Here is a 25,719-nt window from a genome sequence, read left to right as displayed (position 1 = left end):
CTAAGAGCCCACATGCCACATCTAAGAGCTCACACTCAGCAACAAAAATCCCGCATGCCACAGCTAAAACAAGGCGCAGCCAAATAAATAAATTAATTAATTTAAAAAAAACATAAAATAGAAATTAAAAGAACTGAAAGGAGAAGTAGATTAATCCAAAATTATGCTTGGAGGCCTCAATATTCCTTTCTCAATAATTAATAAGACAAATAGAAAATCAGTAAAGGGCTTCCCTGGTGGCGCAGTGGTTGAGAGTCCGCCTGCCGATGCAGGGGACGCGGGTTTGTGCCCCGGTCCGGGAAGATCCCACATGCGGCGGAGCGGCTGGGCCCGTGAGCCATGGCCGCTGAGCCTGCGCGTCCGGAGCCTGTGCTCCGCAACGGGAGAGGCTGCAACAGTGAGAGGCCCGCGTACAGCAAAAAAAAAAAAAAAGAAAAACTCTCAGCAAACTATGAATACAAGGGAATTTCTTTGACCTGATGAAGAACATTTACAAAAAACTTAGGGCTAACATAATTTTTAATAGTGAAAGAATGAATGTTCTCCCCACAAGATCAGGACCAAAGCAAAGGTATTTGCTGTCTCACCACTTTTTTTTTTTTTTTTTTTTTGTGGTACGCGGGCCTCTCACTGCTGTGGCCTCTCCCGTTGCGGAGCACAGGCTCCGGACCCGCAGGCTCAGCGGCCATGGCTCACGGGCCCAGCCGCTCCGCGGCACGTGGGACCCTCCCGGACCGGGGCATGAACCCGCGTCCCCTGCATCGGCAGGCGGACTCCCAACCACTGCGCCACCAGGGAAGCCCCTCACCACTTTTATTTAACATTGTAATGGAGGTGTTAGCTAGTGCAGTAAGTCAAGAAAAAGAAAATAAGGCATACAGATTGGAAAAGAAGAAATAAAGCTGCCTTTATTCACAAATGAAATGATATTCTATGTAAAAGGTTTCAATCTACAAAAAAGCTACTGGTGTAAGAGAGTTTAGCAAAGTTGCAGGCTAAATGATCAAGATACAAAATCAATCATATTTCTATATACTAGTAATGAAAAATTGGATATTGAAATTGAAAACACAGTATCATTAACAATCAGACTTAAAACATAAAATACCTTCCAATCAAGCAAAACAGGTACAAGATGTGTGTGCTGAAAACCACAAAACATTAATGAAAGAAATTAAAGAAGATCTAGAATGGTGAGATATACAAAGTTCATGCATTTAATTCAGTCCCAATCAAAATTCCAGTAAGCTTTTATTTAGAGATTGACAAACTGATTCTAAAAATTTATATAAAGAAACAAAGGGCCTAGACTAGCCAAAACAATTTTGAAAAAGAAGAAAGTTGAAGAACTCACACTACCTGGTTTCAAGACTTACCATAAAGCTACAGTAATCAAGACAGTGGGGTATTAACATAAGGATAGATATATACATCAGTGGAACATAAGAGCTCAGAAATAGACTCACACAATGGTACCAAAGTAAATCATTGCAGAAAATATAGCCTTTTCAACAAATAGTGCTGGAACAATTGGACATCCGCATGCAAAAAAAAAAAATTAACCTCAACCCATACTTCATGTCATAGACAAGAATCAACTCAAAACAAAAAACCCAAAAATATCCAACTTCTAGAAGAAAACATAAGAAAAAAAACTTAGTGATCTTAGGTTAGGTAAAGATTTCTTAGAACACACACACACAAAAATAAACCATTAAAGAAAAATTTGACAATGGAATTTTACCAAAATTAAAAATGTCATCTATTCTAATGACACTGTTAAGAAAATACAAAAGTAGGGACTTCCTTGGTGGCACAGTGGTTAAGAATCCACCTGCCAATGCAGGGGACACAGGTTCAAGCCCTGGTCCACGAAGATCCCACAAGCCATGGAGCACCTAAGCCCGTGCGCCACAACTACCGAGCCTGCGCCTAGATCCCGTGCTCCGCAACAAGAGCAGCCACGGCAATGAGAAGCCCACATACCACAACAAAGAGTAGCACCCACTCGCCACAACTAGAGAAAGCCCTCACCCAGCAATGAAAACCCAACGCAGCCAAAAAATAAATTTATAAAAAAAAAAGAAAATACAAAAGTAAGCCACAGATTGGGAGAAAATATTTGCCAAACACATTAACTCAAACGAATCTTAGGCCAAAATGTAAAATCTAGAACCATAGGCCCCTGCCCGGGCCGCGCTCACCGAAAGTCGGGATGCTGGCCCGCGTGCCGCGGCCTTCAGGCCCGGGTCACAAAGTGGGCCCTGTGGGACCTGCTGGAGTGTTCTTGATTGCGTGACCTTGAAATAGTCTGCTGTCAAGGAGAAAAACTACCATGGCTTCCAGTTCTTTGACAAAACCTCAGATGCGTGGCCTTCTGGCCAAGCGTCTGCGATTTCATATTGTTGGAGCATTCTTTGTCTCCTTGGGAGTTGCAGCTTTCTATAAGTTTGCTGTGGCTGAACCAAGAAAGAAGGCATATGCAGATTTCTACAAAACTTATGATTCCATAAAAGATTTTGAGGAGATGAGGAAGGCTGGTATCTTTCCGAGTGCAAAGTGATTTTGGAATATAAGGAATTTCTTTGGGTTGAGTTCCATGGAAGTTTGTCACTTACCTGTGTTCCTGAACTATGAACTACTAATACCTGGGCTAAGGAATAGTTTCTCATGATAAATAAACGATTAACCAAAAAAAAAAAAAAAAAAAATCTAAAACCATAAATCTTCTAGGAGAAAACAGAAAAAAATCTTTGTGACTTTCACATAAGCAAAGATTTCTCAAATACAGGACCAGGGCATGATCCTTAAACTAAAAACTTGATAAAATGGACTTCTTCAAAACCAATAGCTTGGGCTTCCCTGGTGGCGCAGTGGTTGAGAGTCCGCCTGCCGATGCAGCGGACAAGGGTTCGTGCCCCGGTTCGGGAAGATCCCACATGCCGCGGAGCGGCTGCGCCCGTGAGCCATGGCTGCTGAGCCTGCGCGTCAGGAGCCTGTTGCTCCGCAACGGGAGAGGCCACAACAGCGGGAGGCCCGCGTACCGCAAAAAAAAAAAAAAAAAAAAAAAACCAATAGCTTCTCCACAAGAGACACCATTAAGAAAATGGAAAGACAACTACAGACTGGAAGAAAATAGTTGTAAATCACATATATGATGAAAAACTTAAATCTAGATATATTTTTTTAAACTCTCGTAAATAAATAATAAAAAAGACAACCCAATATTTTTAATTTAATTTTATTTTTTTACTGAAGTATAGTATATTTACAATGCTGTGTCAGTCTCTGCTATACAGCAAAGTGACTCAGTTATACACATAGAGACATTCTTTTTTTATATATTCTTTTCCATTATGGTTTATCACAGGAGATTGAAAATAGTTCCCTGTGCTATACAGTAGAACCTTGTTTATCCATCCTGTATGTAATAGTTTATATCTGCTAATCCGACACTCCCAGTCCTTCCGTCCCCCAGCCCCTACCCCCTTGGCAACCACAAGTCTGTTCTCTGTCTGTGAGCCTGTTTCTGTTTTGTAAATAGGTTCATTTTGCCATATTTTAGATTCCACATATAAGTGATATCATACGGTATTTGTCTTTCTCTTTCTGACTTACTTCACTCAGTATGATAATCTCTAGTTTCATCCATGTTGCTGCAAATGGTAATTATTTCGTTCTTTTTTATGGCTGAGTAGTATTCCATTGTGCATCTGTACCACATCTGTATCCATTCATCTGTTGATGGACGTTTAGGTTGTTTCCATGTTTTGGCTATTGTGAATAGTGCTGCTATGAACATAGGGGTGCATGTCTTTTTGAATTATAGTTTTGTCTGGTTATATGCCCAGGAGTGGGGTTGCTGGATCATATGGTAGTTCTATTTTTAGTTTTCTGAGGAACCTCCACACTGTTTTCCGTTGTGGCTGCACCAACTCACACTCCCACCAACAGTGCGGGAGGGCTCCCTCTTCTCCACTCCCTCTCCAGCATTTGTTATTTGTAGACTTTTTGATGATGGCCATCCTGACCAGTGTGAGGTGGTACCTCATTGTAGTCTTGATTCGCATTTCTCTAATAATTAGTGATGTTGAGCATCTTTTCATGTGTCTCCTGGCTATCTGTATGTCTCATTTGGAGAAATGTCTATTAAGGTCTTCTGTCCATTATTTGATTGGGTTATTTGTTTTTTTCTTGAGTTGTATGAGCTGTTTGTATATTTTGGAGATTAAGCCCTTTTCTGTCTTATCATTTGCCAATGTTTTCTCCCATTCCGTAGGTTGTCTTTTTGTTTTTTTATGGACAACCCAATATTTTTTAATGGGCAAAAGATTCGCACTGACACTTCATCGAAGAAGAGATACAGATGGCAACAAAAGCACATAAAAAAGTTGCTCAACATCATTAGTCATTACGAAAATACAAATTAAAATGACAATGAGATATTACTATGCACCCGCCAGTAAAGCTGTAATTTAAAAAAAGAAAAACAATAGAAAGTGCTGGTGAGGGTGAAGAGCAATTGGAACCCTCATACATTACTGGTGGGAATGCAAAATGGTACAGTTACTTTAGAAAATAGTTTGAACACAATATTATAAATTAACTAAACTTCAATTGAAAAACAGTTTGGCAGTTTCTTAGAAAGTTAAACATGTACTTATCATACAACACACCATCTCATTCTTAGCTATTTTATCCAAGAAAAATGAAAACTTATATCCACACAAAGAACCGTGCACAAATATTTATAACACCTTTATCCATAATTACTAAAAACTGGAAACAACTCAAATACCCACGTACTGGTAAATGAACAAACTAATCGTGATACCGCCATACAGTAGAATACTGTATAGCAATAAAGAGGAACGAAGTGCTAATACATGCAATAACATGGGTGAAACACAAAAGCATTACGCTAAGTGAAAGAAGTCAGAGACAAAAGGTAACGTAGTCTATGATTCAATCTACGTGGCATTCTGAAAAAGGAAAAATCATTGGGGCAGATTGATGGTTGCCAGAGCTGGGGGTGGGGGAGGGAGACTGACTGTGAAGGAATGCAGTAGGACTTTCTGAGGTGATTAAATGTTTTCTATCTTGATTTATGGTGGATACAACTGTATCCATCTGTCCAAACCCATTGAACCGTATCCCTGAAAAGAGTGACCATTTCTCTCTGCAAATTGTACCTCAATAAATCTGAATTTTTTAAAAGAAAAAAAAAAAAAAGATGCAGGAAGATCCAGCCTTACATCTAATAAGCTTGATTTCTTTGGGAATTCCCCAGCAGTCCAGCGGTTAGGAGACCACTCTTTCACCACCAAGGGTACAGGTTCAACCCCTGGTCTGGGAACTAAGATCCCACAAGCTGCACGGCACAGCTAAAAAAGATTTTTTAATAAAAAAGATTTCTTTGAAAACTCCAGCTGGGGACAATATCCAGTGACAGGCAGGAGATACATATCTGAAACTCAGAGGAGGTGACTCTGTTGGATACTGTAACAGATCACAATACCGTTCTATCTGTAAAGACTTCTCCTTGACCCCCTTGTCTCTCTAACAAGTTCTTGTTCATTTTTTTGAAGCTCTGCCAGAGCATTCCCTCCTTCTTGAGGTTCTCCACGATCCCAACCCTTCCACCTAAAATGTGAGCTCCGCAAGAACAACAACCTTATCTGGCTTTTCTTCGCTGTATCCCCAGAGCCTAGAACACGGCTGGCACATAACAGCTCCCTTACAAATTGTTAATGAACGGATGAATTATTCCCTCCTCTGATACTACTTTAGAACTTTTCATAGCACCTATCACATTGTATTTTTTTGGTCCGGTTATCTGTCCCCTCTAATCATCATCTCCTTGATTATTATTGTTTATTTTTATTTATCTCTGTATCCCCAGCTCACTGTAGAACTGAACTAAACTGAGAGACTTGAACCTCCATGCTGACGATTATCGCAGCAGAAGAAGGCAGGGGAGCACCTGCTATGCTCCAGGCCCTATCATGCACATTTAATTCCTGCAACAACAGATGAGGAAGCTGTAGCTCAGAGAAGCTTACTAACTTGGGCACCCGACTTGAACGAGGTCACTCAGCAGGCAAACAACAGAGCTAGAACACAGACTCAGATCTGCCTGACTCCAAAATCTATGCTCTTTTCCTGTCCTTTCTTTTCCTTAAGATCCTTAACTCCATGACTTTCAGCCACCCTTAAATGATATCATCTGCTCTGACCCCAAACTCCGACGATCCCCTCTCTGACATGCCACATCTCGTGCTCCCTTGTTTTCTAGACTGCAGCTGCCATCCATCATGTCAGCTCCCAAGCCCTGGACTCCTCTTCCTCTGAGGTCTTCTGGTTGTCTTTGCTTTCCCATTCAACCCACCCCAAGAGTCTATTTCAACAATGTTGTAAATCTAGATTCCGTTGCCTCTGAGTTTCCACCACTCCCTCCCGCTCATCTCTCAGCAAGAGATTCCCCCAGGATACAGATTCTCGTGTGGTTGGTCTCATCATGGAGCCACGCTGTGTGACCTTCACTGGGACCTCAGAACCATTCACATAGCCTCATGCACCACGGGTAGACCGTGTTACCTCATCACACGTGCCGCAGGCTCCTTCTGCCTCTGTCCTGCTCTTCCCATTGGTAGAGAGGCAGAAGCATGTAGAGGTTACGTATGACAAATCCCAGGTCTGCCACCTACTAGTACTAGCACTCTTCAGGTTTCTGCTGAAATGTCACTTCCCCTAGGCTCTTAGGCTGGGTTAGCAGTTGCTGCTATGGGCTTCCACTGGGCCCTGGACTTGCCCTGGCCCAGCACCAACCTCACTCCATTGTCATTGCTTGTTTAATCACTGATCAGCCTGGCTAAGCAGTACCATCCTGAGGACACCTTCCATCAACCTTGCTACCTACAACAGGGTATCACCCCATTTTCTCCTTTCCTTCCCTGACAAACCTTTTTTTTTTTTTTTAATTTTTTTTTTTTTTTTTTGCCATGCCATGCAGCTTTCAGGATGTTAGTTCCCCGACCGGGGATCGAACCTATGCTCCCAGCAGTGGAAGCATGGAGTCCTAACTACTGGACCACCAGGAAATTCCCTAAACTTCTTTTTTTTTTTGGCCACAACACACGACTTGTGGGATCTTAGCAAGGACTGAACCCAAACCCTCAGCCGTGAGGGAGCAGAGTCCTAACCACTGGACTGCGAGGGCATTCCCCCAAACTTCGTAAAAGAAAAGTTTACATTCTGCTTCCACTTAGCACCGACTCCTTGGCCTTTCAGCATCTGGCTTTGGTCTCCATCACTTTACTGGAAGTGCTCTGCTTCTCCACAGCCTCCTTGATCTCTGTGTGCATCTGTCCCTCCTTGAAACTTCTTCTCCTTGGCTTTCATGACAGCCCTCTCTCCTGGTCTCTTTCGGGAGCTGTCAGGAGTCTGGACCTCCTCTCCTCTCTCCTCTCTTTTCCCTCTGTCTCTTCCTCCTCTTCTTGCCTTGGGTCCCTCTATGCAGATTCTGCCCACTTTTTTTGTCTGATCTTTTTCCTTAGGCCATCTCATCCACACCAGGATTTCCCCCAGATCCTCTAGGGGGATGGCTCCAGACAGGGCTACCCCACCTGCCTGTGCAGGTCGGTCAGTGCACAGGCCAAGGAGACAAGGAGGAGGTTGACTTTGTCCAGTTTTTGCCAAGGCCCTGAGGGCTAGTCTTGGCTCCACAAGCTGCATTCCATACCCCACGCCTCTCTCAAGCTGTAGCCTTGCCTGTCTAGCTGCTCACAGGACAGTTTCCCCAGACATTGCTCGTAGATCTGCCTAGTTCAAAGCCAAAAGGAGAGAGACTGGTAGAGACGTGGCCATTGATGGGATGATTTTGAGATGGATTTTCAGCCACTCTACTTTTGCATTTCGCCCCCTTTTCCACAGACTCAGTTTTAGCTGCCCCTGCTCTTTGCCCAAATTGAAAGTAAAGAAATAGTGATGGGGAGGGAGCAGAAGGCTAGAGGGTAGTGAGAGCAAAATAAGGGACCTGGGAAGGCAAAGAGTAGATGGGGACAAACCAGACGAGAGAGGAAATGAACTGACTTCTTCAGCTGTCAAAGCCCTTCCAGGCAGATTGTCTCATTTGATTCTCATGAAAGCTCTCGGAGTAGATGTAACTATTATCCTTATTCTACAGCTGAGGAGACCAAGGCAAGTAAATTTGCCCAAGGTCACCCAGCCAGCAGTGGGACCTCGAACCCGGGTCTTTTGACACCAAGTGCCACACTCATCCCTGTGTGCCACACACCTCTTGGCAGATTGGAAAGAGGTGATGGGCTGGGGGATGGCATTGAGGTAACGGGGTTGTACCAGAGGAGGGACCAGGAGTACCAGGGTCAGACGGGGGAAGGGGAAGGGGTCATAAGAATAGGAGAGGCCACGCCTGGTGGGTGAGAGCTGGCTTTGCCAGAGGAGACTGCAGGGGACCCCAGGGAGCTGAGGGGACTCTGGAAGGGCCAGATTTCCTGGAACCCTCTCTGAGCTTTATCGCTGGAGATTCCTGGGCAGCTACATGTTCTTCATGATCTTTCCTTCCTTTATCCCTGGAAAATAACCCAGGATACAAGCCCAGCTGAAGCAATGATATAAAAGTACAGAACATTCTTTGACCTTCCCAATCCTGGGGGAAAGGGCCTGGCCCGAACCCTCAGAACCCCTCCCCCAGTCTACACTAGACAGGCAGGTCCAGGTTCTCCAAATGGGGCAGGGACCCTTCCAGAGACATTCCCAAAAGTCTTGAGGGATTCAGACTGGGCCTTGCTCCCAACCCAGCTGCCACCCCCATCATCCCACCTGCCTCCACAGCCTACCTAACCACACCCCTCGGCCCCCCTTTTCATTAATTGTTTAAATCAAAATCATTTATGGAGCTCTCGCTACATGCCAGACTCAGGGCTGAGCAAGAGGAATTCCCACCCCGCCCCCACACCCCTTTCCCTTGGGTCTCGCCCGTTCCTCCCTCTGTGTGTTCTCTTCCTCAGAGGCTCTGCCCCTAACTCAGTAGCCCTTGGGGTCCTCCTGTGGGAGGTCCGCTGGCACGCTGGGCCCTGCACTGAGGGGAGCTGAGGGGAGCCTCCCAGGCCAACCTCTCAGCCGCCTTGCTGTCCCCTACTGTTCTCACTAAAAAGACCTCTCACTGCCCGCAAGACACTCACACCTTTGGAAGGTCCTTTCCGGAGTCGTTCTCAATCCTTCAACCCTTGGAGACGATGGTGAGAATCCGACTCCCGCCCCCGCCCTCCCCCGCCCCCTGCTGTCTGGTCTATAGACCCCAACCGTCACACTTCAGTTGCTATCCTAAACAAGCCCTTCCTCAGGGTTGGGTACAAAATTTACAGACTAAATGATAAAGCAAAGCCTAAAGGGCTCCAGGCCCCCACGATCCCCCAATCCCTTAATCTCCCCACTATCTAGTTCTCCCAGGGCTGTGGCTCCAGCTCTCCAAGGGAGAGTGTAGGGAAGGGGGAGGAAAGAGCTGACCCGCCCCCTCTTATCAGGGTCATCTCGGAGTTTACTCAGTAGTTAAACCTGTCTCTCAGGTTCCCAGCTCCCCCTCAGCAGGACACCGGAACACAGGGCAGGATGGGGGTGGGGGACCATTTCCCCTCCTTCAGGACCCCCCTCTGCTGAGCTCCTTTACTCGACTCGCCTTCTCATCTGTCTTTGTTCCGGCCTCTCACCGGGACCCTTCCTTCCTCCTACTCCAGGGACCGGCCTCATCATCGCCCATCCCACCACCACCCCAGAGCCCCAGTGCTGGGAACCTGGGGGCCCGAAACTCCCCCCTCACACCCCCTCCCCAGCTCTCCCAGAGGCTCTCAGAAGAGTGAAAAGGCCCTGAATCACAGAGGAATCTGGATGTGGTGGAAAAGGGCAGCTGGTGCTGGAAACCTGAGGTCGGTATTTGCCCCGATGCTGCAAGAGGTCAGGAATGCGGCCACTAACATCAGCTACGGGAGATAAGACCTGGCTGGCAGCTCTCCTCCTCCAGCCCCAGACAGTGCCTTCCTCCCCAGGCCCCAAAATGTCCCAAGCAGTTGGAGTGGGGCAGGAGTCACAGAAAGACCTGGAAAGGAGTTTAGATAAGAATCCTTAGATCTGGGCCTGATCCCTGTTGGAATTCAAAGTCCCCCAAGGGTGTTAAGTGACTTAGAAAGAGTCCTTATATCGTGGAGACGTCTTTACAATTACACTGACCCCCTCACAGCTGCCCTCCTGGAGATTTACTCCCCAGTAAGTAAGTAGCATTTGTTCAGTGAATAAGTGAGTAATAATTAACATGCATATCAATTGCCACCCAAGGAGATAGACTGGACAGGCTTTCTTCTCCTTTTACCAGTGAAGAAACTGAAACACAGAATTAAGTGACTTCCCCAAGGTCACACAGCTGGCAAAGCCCACAGATTGTCTGACTTCAAGTTTAGCAAAAACAGCAAAGGCAATACATCACATCTGTAACCTCTACACCTTATTGTGCAATTCTGCACAACATGGCAATCCTGGAACTTCATGGGGGAATGTGAAGGTGAAAGCAGGAGAAACCCCTTTGACTGGCTGGCACTTCTAAGCTCCCAGAAATCCTCCATGCAAAACTAGTGGGCATTCATTTGTATGCTAATTTGCATGCCATTTGCCTTTTGACCTTCAGCAGGCCCTGACCCTCCCCTGGCCAGCTCCCACCCTGACCTGCTCCTAGCCAGCTCCCTTTGGGTGCTGAGGGGCTTTCCTCACCAGAAGGTGCCAGGCCTGGGATGATCCAGGGCCAAGCCCCTCATCTGAGCAGTGCCTCCCCTCTGTCTGGTCCGTTGACCTAGCTACTCCTGGGGCCCCTCCTCTTCCCATTCCTCCTCTCCCATCTGCCTTCACCTCTTCAGTTCAGCTGGCAGCTCGATAAGAATCGATAGGTCCTCCCCAGAGCGAAGAGCGCAGACAGGTGTGTAATGCCAGGCCCTGCCAGACAAATGAGCTGCTGGTGGCAACAGGCTGGAACGCCCAGTACCCCAGGATTCCTCCAGCTCATTCAGCAGAGGGCCACCACCCAGCTTCAGGGGTGAAGGGAGCAGGGGGAACTTCCCTACGTCCATCCTTCTCACCCATATCCTGACATAAGCTTCCTGGAGGAGGCAGCTCCCCGGGGACAGGCTTGGGATCCAGAGAGCCTTTGGAGGAGAGGCAGGGGAAGGAGGGGGCCTGCCGAACAGTCCTAGTAAGGAGGGAGAAAGGGCTGGCCACCAGTGCTGAGTCTCGGCCAGAATGTTTGGAGGTGTGCGTGTCTGACCTCTCAGGCCCCGTAACAAATGGGACACATGACAGTCTCCATGAGGGATTATTGGTCTCTTTCCACTGCTGCTCTCCCAGCAACTAGAACAGGGCCTGGTGCACAGTAGATGCCCAACAAATATCTGTCGAAATGTAAGTGCTCAGAAATATTTGTTTACCCAGGGTGTGGGTAAGGCTGATACGCAGGTGTGTAGAGGTGAGGACTCCTGTTCAAACCGCAGAGTGCTTGAGGAAGGCCAGGCCTCAGTGGCAGTGGGCTGAGGGATGGGGAGTGGGAAGGTTCAGAGTGAACATAATTGGTGAGTATGCGTTTCTGTGGGTAATTGACGATACACGTGCATAGGATAGGGGCTGAGTGTGTGCTAGGGAACAAGTGCAGGAGGGCACGATTGGGAACCAAGTGTGTGTGGGGGGGTCGAGTGTAAACCAGCAGACTTGAGGCTCAGAATCGCGTTTCTCTTCCTCTTCTCCAGCCCCCAACTTTTCTTCCCCAGGACTCCTAGGGTTCCGGGATTCCCCAAGATGCCCCCTGCAGGTGAGAACTTGGGCTGCAGCTGAGGACAACGACGGAGACTCACACCCGACCCCAACACTCATCCCCCAAATTCTCAACCAGGCCTGTACCTCCCCTACCTGGGGGAGGGGGGGTACCATGACGTCATTTCCTGCCCTGAAGTCCCAGCTGCCAGAGCCAACTTCACCTGCTGCCCACGGCTGTCCCGGCCCCACTCACTCACCGCCACCCTGGGGGCTGGAGGGTGACCTTGGCAGGACGGTGCTGAGGGGGCGGGGAAAGGCTGGGGAGGGTCAGGAACCTGTGGCGCAGGCTTCCGCGCTTCCGCGGCGACTCTGGTGGCGGAGGCGGGGCCTGTCGGGGGGCGGGTTCCTACCCGGGCGGGCTCCCACCCACCCCCTCCCTGAGAGCTATAACTTGAGTTGTGGACCTCACACACTCCACGGCCCAGCACCTGAGTCCTGGCCTCGCTCTTTCCTCGCGGAACAAACATGAGCTTCAGCGCCCAGTCCACCTTCTCCAGCTACCGGTCCCTGGGCTCCGCGCAGTCACCTGGCCACGGGGTCCGACCGGTCAGCAGCGCTGCCAGCGTCTATGCAGGCGCCGGGGGCTCGGGCTCCCGGATCTCCGTGTCCCGCTCCACCAGCGTCCGGGGCGGCTGGGGGTCCGGGAACCTGGGCGCCGGGATGGCCGGGGGTCTGGTGGGTGTAGGGGGCATCCAGGGTGAGAAGGAGACCATGCAAGACCTGAATGACCGCCTGGCCTCCTACCTGGAGAGGGTGAGGAGCCTGGAGGCCGATAATAGGAGACTGGAGAGCAAAATCCGGGAACACCTGGAGAAGAAGGGACCCCAGGTCAGAGACTGGGGGCACTACTTGAAGACCATCGAGGACCTGAGGGTTCAGGTAAGGGGACATGGAGGGAGCAGCCCCAACTCCCAGCCACGTTTGACCCTCCAGTTATCCACTCCCCTCTTCCTCTCCCTCCCCCAAGGATAGGAATTTTAGTAGGGTGGGGTGCATGCACTCCTTCCCCTTGTCTATGTCCCGCCCCGCCCCCAACTCCACCCGCAGAAGGTTAGGAATGCCCCGAACTTCCATAGACATCGCCCCTGGTCACAGGGACCCCAAGGGTGGTGAATGGGCACAGGAGGGCCGAGTGGGAAGAGGAGGGGGGAGCTTCGCAGAGGAGTGGACAGCAGAGAGGGAGGTGAAACAAGGCTCAATAAAGAGGGCCCAGACACTCTGGCTTCTGGTGGAGAGGGGACAATTGGAGGGGTTAAGCAGATGTGGCTATAAGGCTGAGTCATCTGGGAGTAAACAGGAGGCCCACCGGTGGGGCGGGGGTATGCTGAGCAGGTGCACTAGGAAAAATGCTGGGAGAGGGCCAGGGAGAGGGCGGTTTAGTAACTGCTCACTTCCGGGCTGGCCAGCCAGCAGAGGCCTAGAAGGAAGGGCAGCAGGAGACTGGGAACGCTGGGATTTGAGACTCCAGGAAAGGAGGGAACAGCGTGAGGGGGCACAGGTAGAAGGGGATAGGTATACAAGGAAAGTCTCTGGTTATTCCAAGGGCTAGGAAGGTTTTTTCACTGAGACACATGACACCCTCCACACACTCAGCCCACCCCATCACTGACTTCCCATTCATGGAGCGACCTCTCTCTACAATCCCCCCAGATTTTTGCAAGCTCTGTGGACAATGCCCGCATCGTCCTGCAGATTGATAATGCCCGTCTTGCTGCTGATGACTTCAGAGTCAAGTAAGGCTGGGGGCTAGGAAGCTGGGGTCCATTAGGGGGCTCTTGTTCAGCTGTGGGTAGAGCTGGGTGGATGAGAGTAAGGCTCCATCAGTTTATTCTTCACGTAACCCAGTGTAAGAACACTGTCCCCCAAGTGCCAGGAACAGTGCTCAGAGGATTACTGCCTGATTTCTGAATCAGGTGGCTGGTTTGCAGTGGGCATGGGGCTGCTCTTAGTAGGTGGCGTGGGTTGAGAAGGTTCAGGATCAGGGACGGGGCCCTTCCAATCACCTCGACTCCCGCAGGTATGAGACAGAGCTGGCCATGCGCCAGTCTGTGGAGAGTGACATCCACGGGCTCCGCAAGGTCATTGATGACACCAATGTCACCCGGCTGCAGCTGGAGACTGAGATCGAGGCTCTCAAGGAGGAGCTGCTGTTCATGAAGAAGAACCACGAGGAGGCAAGCAGGGGACCCTGGCCAAGCCAGGAACCAAGGGACCAAGATGAGTCTGGGCCGGGGACTAGACGGAGCAGGCCGCCTGCAAGCCGCCTTGCAGGGGAGTTTAGGACTACCAGCCTGAGGGCTTCTTCATCAGACTGTTGCCAAGCTCGGTGGGTCACCTGAATTAGAGTGTGATGAGGTCAAAAGGCCATGGGTGAGAGGATGAGATGAGGACCACAGTGGAAACAGCTAGCAGTAGAAGTGAGACCTGATGGAGGAGGTGAGGGAGGAAGGTACAGGGAGCAGGTTTGTAGATGGAGGGACAGGGTGAAGCGAGGAGAGAGAAACCACCACCTGTCAGTGACAAGCATGGCGTTGACAGCTGGCATCTTAGCCATCTGGAGTAGAAGGCCCAGAACTGGCAACACCCAGAGAGCAAAGTCAAGAGATTCCCCTGTTCTGTTCTCCAACTGATCCCATAGGCCTCCTGGAAGAGGCAGTCACAGGTGAAGAGGCTTCCTGGAGCTCTGACCCTGAGCACCTCCTCACTTTTGTCCCTTTCTCCTTTAGGAAGTAAAGGGTCTACAAAACCAGATTGCCAACTCTGGGTTGACCGTGGAGTTGGATGCCCCCAAAGCTCAGGACCTCAGCAAGATCATGGCAGACATCCGGGCCCAGTATGACGAGCTGGCTCAGAAGAACCGAGAGGAGCTGGACAAGTACTGGTCCCAGCAGGTACACGAGGGAGAGGGATGGATGCCAGGCTAAGCACAAGAGGCACGAGGGTGCGGGAGGGAGGCCGACAGAAGGAGGGACCTGAGGACCATATCCCCCCCGCAGATTGAGGAGAGCACCACAGTGGTCACCTCGCAGACCGCTGAGATAGGAGCTGCTGAGATGACACTCACGGAGCTGAGACGCACCGTCCAGTCCCTGGAGATCGACCTGGACTCCATGAGAAATCTGGTGAGAGCCCTCGGTGCCTTTCGCTCAGAAAGAGTTGTTTCTCTCTGTATTTTCCACTGCTTCTACTCACTACCCTAGTACCTGGCAAACAGTAGGCACTCAAAGTTTCAAAGAGGGCTGAAAGCTGCAGAGACTCTCCCTCCACCCTGTCTCACCCGACCCTCTCCCTATGCCCCTGCAGAAGGCCAGCCTGGAGAACAGCCTGAGGGAAGTGGAGGCCCGCTATGCCATGCAGATGGAGCAGCTCAATGGGGTCCTCCTGCACCTGGAGTCGGAGCTGGCCCAGACCCGGGCGGAGGGGCAACGCCAGACCCAGGAGTACGAGGCCCTGCTGAACATCAAGGTCAAGCTAGAGGCTGAGATCAACACCTACCGCCGCCTCCTGGAAGATGGGGAGGACTTCAAGTGAGTGGGGCTCTCCTCGGTATAAGCTGGGGTCAAGCTACCACTTCTCCCCAAAGCCTGAGCTTTTGTAAACCCCCCATGTGCCTGTTCATTGGTACCCACTGAGCACTGCGCTGGTGCTCTGCGCATGCCCCGAGAAGAGAATAGACTAAATATTGCTCCTAGCCGTTCTTGGAGCACAGGTGGAATTTGGCCTTCAGTTTTCCTCTTATGGAGGAAGCAGCGAAGGGGAACTGGGACATGCAGGCGGGGATCGGGAGGCTTTTCTCCACTTCCCTTGTTTCTCTTTTCTCTGCGGTGCTGTTTATAACTGGGGCTTTGTCTTCTGTTACAGTCTTGGTGACGCCGTGGACAGCAGCAACTCCATGCAAACCATCCAGAAGACCACCACCCTCAAGTTCGTGGACGGCAAAGTGGTGTCTGAGACCTCAGACACCAAAGTGCTGAGGCATTGAGTCAGCAGAAGCAGGGTGCCCTGGGGAGCAAGAGGCCAATAAAAGTTGAGACGTTGCTGCATATCACTTTGTGTCTTCCGTGGCTGATTTCGTACTGCGAGCGGCTCATTTCATACTGCGAGCGTACGAATGCCCTGACTCCATAGTCCTATCTCTCTGATCAGGCAGAAATCGCCTCTGAGCCCAGAGGTTGCATACGGGTTGGGGAGTGGGCAGAAGAAGGGTCTGGGTTCTTGGAAACACCTTCTCAGAGAAGAAGAAGGGAGCCAGTAGATGGGATGGGCCAACAACAGTGGGGAAAATTACAATAGAATTGTGAATCTTAACCTTAAAGAAAACTGATCATAAAACCCCCACCTGACAGGTGCTCCTTAGTAGAAATCTGAGCCTGAGAAGGAAGTGGAGCCAAGGACAGAGGGCAAAGGAAAGGGGAAGAGGCGAGACCAGAGCACAACTGGCCCTCCCCATCCCTGCCGCCCTGCACCCATGACCCACGGCCCAGTACTTCACCCCACACACCCTTCCCACACTCAGCCCCAAATCAGTGGTCCCCTGTGCTCTGCTAATTCATTTAATTGAGAATGGGATATGATTTTTAGAGTCCTAGAGGTCTGGCTAGAATTGGAGTAAATGCAATCATGGCAGGTGAAGGACTAGTCTACACCAGTGGTTCCCATCTAAGTAAGTGGTGCCCTTAAGTAACCACCCACTTGGGTAATAATGAACACTTCCAGTTCTGTGCTTTTGTGTGTGTGTGTGTGTGTGTGTGTAAGTGGTTTTCTTGTAAATAATTGCAATAATAATTATTACCCTGTTAATTGCTACTATGCATTGAAAGTTTGCTTCATGCTTGGTCCTTGGCCAGGTTATTTCATGTAATGCATGATCATCCCAATGGAGTAGGTATTATCCCATTTTTTTTTACATTATATAGACATTATATATATATATATATATTTTTTTTTTTGCGGTACTTGGGCCTCTCACTGTTGTGGCCTCTCCCGCTGCGAAGCACAGGCTCTGGACGCGCAGGCTCAGCGGCCATGGCTCACGGGCCCAGCCGCTCCGCGGCACGTGGGATCCTCCCAGACCGGGCACGAACCCGCGACCCCTGCATCGGCAGGCGGACTCTCAACCACTGCACCACCAGGGAAGCCCTAGACATTATTTTTTCATATTCTTTCCCATTATGGTTTATCGCAGGATATTGAATATTGTTCCCTGTGCTATACAGTAGGACCTTGTTGTTTATCCATCCTGTATATAATAGTTACGTCTGCTAATCCCACACTCCCAATCCATCTCTCACCCGCCACCCCCCAACCCCCACCTTGGCAACCACAAGTGTGTTCTCTATGTCTGTGAGTCTGTTTCTGTTTTGTAGATAGATTCATCTGTGCCATATTTTAGATTCCACATATAAGTGACATCATATGGTATTTGTCTTTCTCTTTCTGACTTACTCCACTTAGTATGATACTCTCTAGTTGCACAGTTCTGTGCTTTTGATTGGAAGTGTGTCATCTAGTAGTGAAAACAAAGGTTGTCTAAAACTAATACGCTTTGATTGGAATGATAATTTATCTTTTTAAGTTAAAAAGTATAAAAAACAAGCACAAAGTACAAAAAGAAAGAAGGAAAGAAAATTAAATATGTCCCGTTCCACTCCCCAGAGGTAACCACTGTAAAATAATTTCCTAAGCTAGACATATACAAACACATTTTATTGTACGTATGCAGGCTCATACTCTTCATCTTGATTTCTTAAACTCTGCTTTCTTCATTTCGCAGTATAATTTGGACACCTTTCTGAATCAAAATATGTAGACTTACTTTTTTATTTTACCCAGATGAGTGAATCTGGAATCTCTTCTACCTTCATGTGGAATCCGTATGCGTATTCCATTTACTGTAAGGATATTGTTAGCCCAATATTGAGGGGGGGAAAAATGCAGAATTGTAATGATTATGCATTCTGTCACCTCCCCCGTCTCAGTGCCAATTTCAATTAATTTTTTCCTACTCATTGTCCAGTTGAATGTTTATACCACATAAATCTGCTCTTAATCTGCAATAAAGAATAACTACTACACTCTACAAATTCTTTCTAAAAATCAGAACCTCGATCTGTGTAATGTCCAATCATGCTCCACAGACCAATTTGAGAAATGATATCTAGGTCTTTCCTGACCCTCGCTGTAGTTATTTGTCAACCATCTAGTTTGAGAAACATCATACAAAATATATCGGCTTACCTGGTGGCGCAGTGGTTAAGAATCCGCCTGCCAACGCAGGAGACGTGGGTTTGAGCCCTGGTCCAGGAAGATCCCACCTGCCGCAGAGCAACTACTGAGACTGCGCTCTAGAACCCGCGAGCCACAACTACTGAGCCCGCGTGCCACAATTACTGAAATCCACGCACTCTAGGGCCCTTGCTCCACAACAAGAGAAGCCACTGCAATGAGAAGCCCGTGCACCGCAACGAAGAGTAGCCCCCGCTCGCCGCAACTAGAGAAAGCCCATACACAGCAACGAAGATCCAATGCAGCCAAAAATATAAATAAATAAATTTATTTTAAAAATATATGTGATATAATTTTACATAAAATTTCTATTGCACCTGTATAGGAATGACGTTGGGATCGTTATTTTATTTATTTATTTACTTTTAATAATTACTTTTTAAATCTTTATTTATTTTATTTGTTTAGTTTCGGCCGTGTTGGGTCTTCGTTGCTGCGCACGGGCTTTCTCTAGTCGTGGCGAGCAGGAGCTACTCTTCGTTGCGGTGCACGGGCTTCTCACTGCGGTGGCTCCTCTTGTTGTGGAGCACGGGATCTAGGTGCGCAGGCCTCAGTAGTTGGGGCTCGCGGGCTGTAGAGCGCAGGCTCAGTAGTTGTGGCGCACAGGCTTTGTTGCTCCGCCGCATGTGGGATCTTCCCTGACCAGGGCTCGAACCCGTGTCCCTTGAATTGGCAGGAGGATTCTTAACCACTGCGCCACCAGGGAAGTTTCTATTTTATTTTTTGTTGTTGTTATTATTATTTTCTGGCCGCGCCATGTGGCATGCGGGATCTTAGCTCCCAGAACAGGGATCAAACCCATGCCCCCTGCAATGGGAGCACGGAATCCTAACCACTGGACAGCCAGGGAATTCCCTAGGGTCATTATTTTAGAAGGAACTTCAATAATTTTCTCTCAGGTCTCGGCAACAACAACCAAAAAGAAAACTGTTGTTTGGTGGGAAGGGAGCTATTATATTTAATTTCACATATACCTCATTCTTTTTCATAGCTGCCTGGTACTCTAGTGTGTGGAGTACAAATTCACTTAACCAAGGTCTTCTAGCGATGCGCGTCTTGGTCTCTAGTAGTTTTGCTTTCGCAAAAATGCTGCAATTAATATTAATTAATATGCCCTGTGTGAGCATATCTAGGAATTTATCTATAAATTCCTAAAATGGTATGCTGGACTGCCATATTAACAAATATTTATGAAGTGCCTACTTTGTGCCAGGCCCTGTGATTATATACGCGGTAAAGAAGATTGGTATTGTCTCTACCTCGTGGAGGTCACAACCTAATGGTCAAAAGTATTTGCGTTATTCATTCCTCACACAAAAACTTACTGAGCCTCTATTATGCACCAGCCACTCTTCTAGGCACTAGGGATTTTCAGTGAACAAAACAGACAAAATTCCTATCCTCATGGAGTTTATATTCTGGTGGCAGGAGACAGAAAATAAATGTGATATAGCATGTTAACAGGTGACAAGTGTTATGAGTTGGATAGAGCAGGCAGGGAGAATTGTAGTCAGGAAAGTGAAAAGGTGATGATCCCAGGATAATGAATCTTCAACTAATGGAAAACTGAGTTTTTACTTAAAAAATACAGTGTGTCTATTCCGCAGTCTCTAAAAACGTGAGGGTCCTTGGAGAAAAGCTAAAGACAGCATTGTTCAAGCCCCTTTGTTCTTGAGAGGCCCAGAGGAGGATGAGGCCAGGACAGGCAGCCCCTAAGGGTGCAGGGAAGCCCCCAGAGGGAGGGGGTGGGCGTCTTTATCACTGTCAGGCCCCAAGAGAAGATGAGTCAGAGAGGCTGCAAAGTGAGCAGAGCAAGGGCCGCTCTTCCTGAGCCCCACGAGAGGTCACCTGGGAGCTTCTGCAGGCAGGGAACCCCACTGCCTCTGGGTGCCTGGGTTCTACTACCTGGAGGAAAACTTCCTACCTGAAAGCAAGGCGCCCTAGTGAGGTGCGTCTCATCCTTCTTAAACCTACCTTCCCTGAATAAGCATAACAATCACCTATCCCACTTCTTCCTTCCCAATATCTCTTCAACCCCTACTTTGTCCCCTGACCCCAGTCTTTGCAGGAGTCTACAGGATATGAATCCTTGGGGCAAGATGGTAGAGCTTTACTTTCTGACGTTTGTTTTAGGAAAGCCATCGAGGTAGTATTCTTGCCCCATCTGCCATACCATTTTCCAAATGTGTAAGTATGACATGGCATGTGCTCCCTCTGACCACATAGGTGCCCCGGAAGTCTGATGAGCCCCTACAAAGGGTTGCGCTGCCCTGGCTGGCCATCACTGGAATTTAGCCAGGAGGAATCTATCTACCTGGGCCCTTAGCCAGGAGAGACTGATGTGGTACGGTGAGCAGACAGGCCTGAGACTAGACTGACCCCAGCCAACATTATGGGATGTGTACCTGCCCGAGGATGAAGCAGAAAGTCCCTGGCAGAGGCTGAGCAGTGTTTGCAACTAAGTTGATCGAAGTAACCCGAGATGATGCGTCGGGTATGACTAGCCCTCCCATCGGACAATGTCTCACAGTTCCCAGGGCCCTTATGCATTTGATCCTCATCACAATCCTGTGAGGTATGCAAGGCAGTGGTTATTACTGGCTCTGGCCCAGAGACGTGGGCGTACAGGTTCACAGAGATCATGTGACTTGTCCGAAGCTACAGAGCGAGAAGCTTAACGCAGGAAAACACATCTCCAGATTCCCAGTCTCAAACGCTTTCCTGTATGGATTACAACTTAACCCAGGGGTTCTCAGCCCTGGATGTACATTTGAATCACCTGGCGAGATTTATAAACAATACCAAGGCCAGATCCCATCTCCAGAGATCCTGACTCAGTTGTTCTGAGGTTGGGGTGCAGGCCTCCAGGCAAACGTTAAAAGAGCCCCTAGGTGATTCCATTGGGCAAGCAGTGTTGAGAGTCAGACCCAAGCTGTACCGAGGGTCAGCACCAAGGCCTTCCCTCCTTTCCTCCCAGAAAGGAAAAAGGAGATCAAGGACTCTGGTGTGGTCTGGCTGCTTTGGCTGTGCTAATGAGCCTAAGAAAAGGAAATGGAAAGCTTGACATTTTAAATTCTTTTTAAATTTAAATTTTAAATTCTTGTCTGAAGAGGACCGGGCTGCTCCTAAGAAAGACTTCCCAAATGAATCTCTTAACTCCTATAGCCACAGGGCTGATGCCGCTGAAAGCTTACCAGGTCTCCTGGGAAAAGCCAAGAGATTAAGGAGGAATCCTAAGAATGGGCAAAGGGGCTTTGGGATCTATGTGAGGATGCGGAATGCCCAGGCCCCACTAAATCTCACTGTCTGGCAGAGGCAGCGTCTAACGAGGCTGGTCCTGTCTTGCTTGGAGACTCTGTAAAAGGCTCACCTGAGGTGGTCAATGTGCAATGGGTGCTTCAGACACGTAACTAGGGGGACAAGTACAAAATCTGACCCTAGAGGAAAAGACTCACAAGATTAACAAAGATTTTGCTATATTATTAAACATAAACTTGGGGAATATGGGTGGGGTGGGATTCTAAAGACGCTAAACCAGAGAGGAAGGAACACAGTTTTAGAATTGGGCTGATTTTTTTTTTTTTTTTTTTGAGGGGGGGGTCTCGCCTCGCAGTTTGTGGGATCTTAGTTCCCTGACCAGGGATTGAACCCAGGCCCTTGGCAGTCAAAGCACAGAGTCCTAATCACTGGACCACCAGGGAATTCCCTGGGCTGAATTTTTAAATATGGGTTCAGAGATTCCAAGCTCGGTGTGCTAACTCCAGCAGTTAGGAATGATTTTATCTCTTTCCTTAGTTAATTTGTTAAAATCTGGATTCAGGAGTGGTGTACAACAAATGAGGCTGCAATGCAAGAAATCCTATTGCATAATGCAGAGAAAGGAATCCAAAGACTTAAAGAGAGAGGAATGTTGAAGCGGATTTATCATGTACAATCCACTCACTCATCCCTAAATAATTCCCCCAAGAGGGCCTAGGGGAAAAGTCCTTCACTGAGGCGTTGAGAAATATACTGGTAAGAGAAGCACAGCATGCTTAAAAAGGGCTGTGCTGATTTTTCTCTGCACTCAGGAATGAAGATGGACGGGCTGCTATGGAAATGGGCTTCCCGATTTCGATAGCAATGATGGATCCCAGCATGGAACAGCCAGGCGCAGCAGTTGACCACCAGAGGCAAGGTAGGTTTGGTTGCCTTAAAAGGCAACCGGGCCAGCATAATAATCAGAATGGTCTGACCCACAGGAATCTTCGGCAGTAATTACCTGGTCATAGGATTCTAGTCCTAAAATAAGCAGGCGGTCTATTAAAGTCATCTTTTGTTTTTCTCTGATAAATGTGTCTATAAGAAATTCACTTCAAGTCAAGGATATAAAAGTAAAAGAATGAAAAAAGAAGATATATCATGAAATATCAATCAAGACAAAGCAGAAGTGGCTAAAGTAGACTTCAGAGCAAAGAAAAATTGCCAGAGATAGAAAGAGACATTACGTAATGATGAAAAGTCAATTCACCAAGAAGATACAGCAATCCTAATGTATATGCACCAAACAACAGAGCTGTAAAATATGTGAAGTAAAAAAACTGATTGAACTGAAAGGAGAAATAGACAAATCCATAATTATAGTTGGAGACTTCAACACCCCTCTCTTGTTAATTAATAGAACAACTAGACAGAAAATCAGCAAAGCTATAGAGGAACTCAAAAACAGCATCAACCAAGACCTCATTGTCATTTATAAAACACTCCACCAACAACAGAATACACATTTTTTTCAAGTGCCCACTGGACATATACCAAGACAGGCCATATCCTGGGCCACAAAACAAACCTCAAAAAATTGAAAAGAATTTAAATAATAGAGAATGTTTTCTCTGACCACAATGGAATCAAACTAGAAATCAACAGCAGAAAGATAACAGGAAAATCTCCAAACACTTGGAAACTAAACAAAGCACTTCTAAGTAATCCGTGGGTCAAAGAAGTCTCAAAGGAAACTTAAAAACACATTGAAGTGGGCTTCCCTGGTGGCGCAGTGGTTGAGAGTCCGCCTGCTGATGCAGGGGACACGGGTTCATGCCCCAGTCTGGGAAGATCCCACATGCCTCGGAGCGGCTGGGCCCGTGAGCCATGGCCGCTGAGCCTGCGCGTCCAGAGCCTGTGCTCCGCAACGGGAGAGGCCACAACAGTGAGAGGCCCGCGTACAGCAAAAAAAAAAAAAAAACACATTGAAGTGAATGAAAATTTTAAAAATGGTAGGATACAGATGAAAAATTAAAATTAAATTAAGAGTGGTAGGATACAGATGAACCAGTGTTGAGAGAGAAATTTATGCTCAGCTTCCATTTCGAGAACCTAGAAAAAGAACAGCAAAATAAACCCTTAGCAAGCAGAAAGAAGAACATAACAAGGAGAGCAGAAATTTTGAAAACAGTGACACCGAAAACAGAAAAGCAATGGAGAAAATCAGTGAAACAAAGAACTATTTCTTTGAAAACATGAATAAAAGTACAAACTTCTAGCAAGACAGACAAATTAAAAAAGAAAGAAGAAACAAATTGCCAACATCGACAATGAAATGGGATTTTTTTTTTTGTACACGGAGACAATATTATTCTAAAATTCATATGGAAAGGCAAAGAAACAAGAATAGCTAAAACAATTACATAAAAATGGGAAAAATCAGTCTACATGATTTGAAGACATTATTATCACTATAGTAATCAAGATTGTGTGGTATCAGTGGAGGGACAGACACACAGATCAATGGAACACCATAGAGAACCCAGAAATAGATCCACACAAATATGCCCAAATTTTTGACAAAAGCATTAAAATAAATCAATAGAGAAAAAAATAGCCTTTTCAACAAGCAGTACTGGAGCAACTGGACAATTACAAACAAAAAACAACAACAACCTTCTTGACCCATATCTTACACCTTATACAAAAATTAACTCAAAATCGATCACAAACTTAAGTGTAAGACATAAAACTATAAGGAAAAAAACATAGGAGAAAATATTTGAGATCCAGAGCTAGGCAGAGCTCATAGACTTGACGTCAACAGCATGCTCCATAAAAGGAAAAAATTGCTAAGTTGGACTTCATCAAAATTAAAAGTGTTTACTCTGTGAAAGAAGCTGTTCAGAGGATGAAAAAACAGACTAGGAGAAAATATTTGCAAACCATACATCCTACAGGCACCACTGTCTATAACATATAAAGAGTTCTCAAAGCTCAACAGTGAAAAATAAACAATCCACTTAGAAAACGGGTTAAAGACCAGAAGAAACAGTTCCCTGAAGAGGATATACAGATGGCAAATAAGCACATGAAAAGATGTTCAATGTCACTATTAGGGAAATGCAAATTAAAATCACAATAAGATATCACGACACACCTATTAGAATGACTAAAATTTTTAAATGGACAACACCAAAAGCTGGAGCAGATGTGGAGAAACTGGAACACTCATACATTGCTGGTGGGAATGCAAAATGGCACAGCCGCTTTGCAATACAGTTTGGCAGTTCCTTAAAAATCTAAACACACGGGGGCTTCCCTGGTGGCGCAGTGGTTAAGAATCCACCTGCCAATGCAGGGGACACGGGTTCGAGCCCTGGTCTGGGAAGATCCCACATGCCATGGAGCATCTAAGCCCGTGGGCCACAACTACTGAGCCTGCATGCCACAACTACTGAAGCCCATGCACCTAGAGCCCGTGCTCTGCAACGAGACAAGCCACCACAATGAGAAGTCTGCACCGCAACGAAGAGTAGCTTCCACTCGCCACAACTAGAGAAAGCCCGCACGCAGCAATGAAGACCCAGCAGCCAAAAATAAATAAATAAAATAAATTAATTTTTAAAAAAATCTAAACACACAACCCAGCATTTGCACTCTTGGGCATTTATTCTAGAGAAATAAAAACTTTATCTTCGTACGAGAACCTGTACAGGAAAACCAACAACAAAGAATAAACTTAAGGGCTTCCCTGGTGGCGCAGTGGTTGAGAATCCACCTGCCAATGCAGGGGACACGAGTTCGAGCTCTGGTCCGGGAAGATCCCACATGCCACGGAGCAACTAAGCCCGTGCGCCACAACTACTGAGCCTGTACTCTAGAGCCCGCGAGCCACAATTACTGAGCCCGTGTGCCACAGCTACTGAAGCCTGCGTGCCTAGAGCCCGTGCTCCACAACTGGAGAAGCTACTGCAATGAGAAGACTGCGCACTGCAACGAAGAGTAGCCCCTGCTCGCTGCAGCTAGAGAAAGCCCACTCACAGCAACAAAGACCCAACACAGCCAAAAATAATAAATAAATTTATTTAAAAAATAAACTTAAAATAGCTAAAAACTAGAAGAAATACTGATGTCCTTCAACAGGTAAATGGTTAAATTGGGGTACCACATTCATGCGGTAGAATACTTCTCAGCTACATATGAAATAGCCCAGATGAATCTCCAGGGAATTATGCTAAGAAAAGCCAATCCCAAAAGGTCACAAATTGTATGATTCCATTTCTATTCCATTCCTTTTTGTTTGTTTGTTTAATATTTATTTAT

At 47.3% G+C, this 25,719-nt stretch overlaps 2 protein-coding genes across 2 annotated transcripts; both read left to right on the top strand.

The window, feature by feature from the left end:
* The first annotated feature begins 2,322 nt into the window (after positions 1 to 2,322).
* On the top strand, positions 2,323 to 2,690 carry LOC136131496 (cytochrome c oxidase subunit 6C-like). Its single transcript, XM_065888256.1, has one exon. The coding sequence runs from the start codon at positions 2,336 to 2,338 to the stop codon at positions 2,561 to 2,563; it is 228 nt and encodes a 75-aa protein (XP_065744328.1). The 5' UTR covers positions 2,323 to 2,335; the 3' UTR covers positions 2,564 to 2,690.
* Positions 2,691 to 12,233: 9,543 nt separating this feature from the next.
* Positions 12,234 to 15,913, top strand: KRT18 (keratin 18). The gene is made up of 7 exons (XM_065887442.1): positions 12,234 to 12,747; positions 13,519 to 13,601; positions 13,886 to 14,042; positions 14,595 to 14,759; positions 14,865 to 14,990; positions 15,172 to 15,395; positions 15,730 to 15,913. The coding sequence occupies exons 1-7, from the start codon at positions 12,334 to 12,336 to the stop codon at positions 15,848 to 15,850; spliced, it is 1,290 nt and encodes a 429-aa protein (XP_065743514.1). The 5' UTR covers positions 12,234 to 12,333; the 3' UTR covers positions 15,851 to 15,913.
* Positions 15,914 to 25,719: the final 9,806 nt, after the last annotated feature.

This window comes from Phocoena phocoena, chromosome 11 (genome assembly GCF_963924675.1).
Source record: "Phocoena phocoena chromosome 11, mPhoPho1.1, whole genome shotgun sequence".
NCBI classification, from domain to species: domain Eukaryota; kingdom Metazoa; phylum Chordata; class Mammalia; order Artiodactyla; family Phocoenidae; genus Phocoena; species Phocoena phocoena.
The sequence above is the reverse complement of the archived record's forward strand: the minus strand, read 5'-3'. Positions and strand labels throughout refer to the sequence as shown.

Coding starts and splice junctions, on each gene's coding strand:
- LOC136131496 (XM_065888256.1), top strand. CDS start 2,336: ATGGCTTCCAGTTCTTTGACAAAACCTCAGATGCGTGGCCTTCTGGCC.
- KRT18 (XM_065887442.1), top strand. CDS start 12,334: ATGAGCTTCAGCGCCCAGTCCACCTTCTCCAGCTACCGGTCCCTGGGC. Junction 12,748..13,518: donor TCGAGGACCTGAGGGTTCAG/GTAAGGGGACAT, acceptor CAATCCCCCCAG/ATTTTTGCAAGCTCTGTGGA. Junction 13,602..13,885: donor GCTGATGACTTCAGAGTCAA/GTAAGGCTGGGG, acceptor CGACTCCCGCAG/GTATGAGACAGAGCTGGCCA.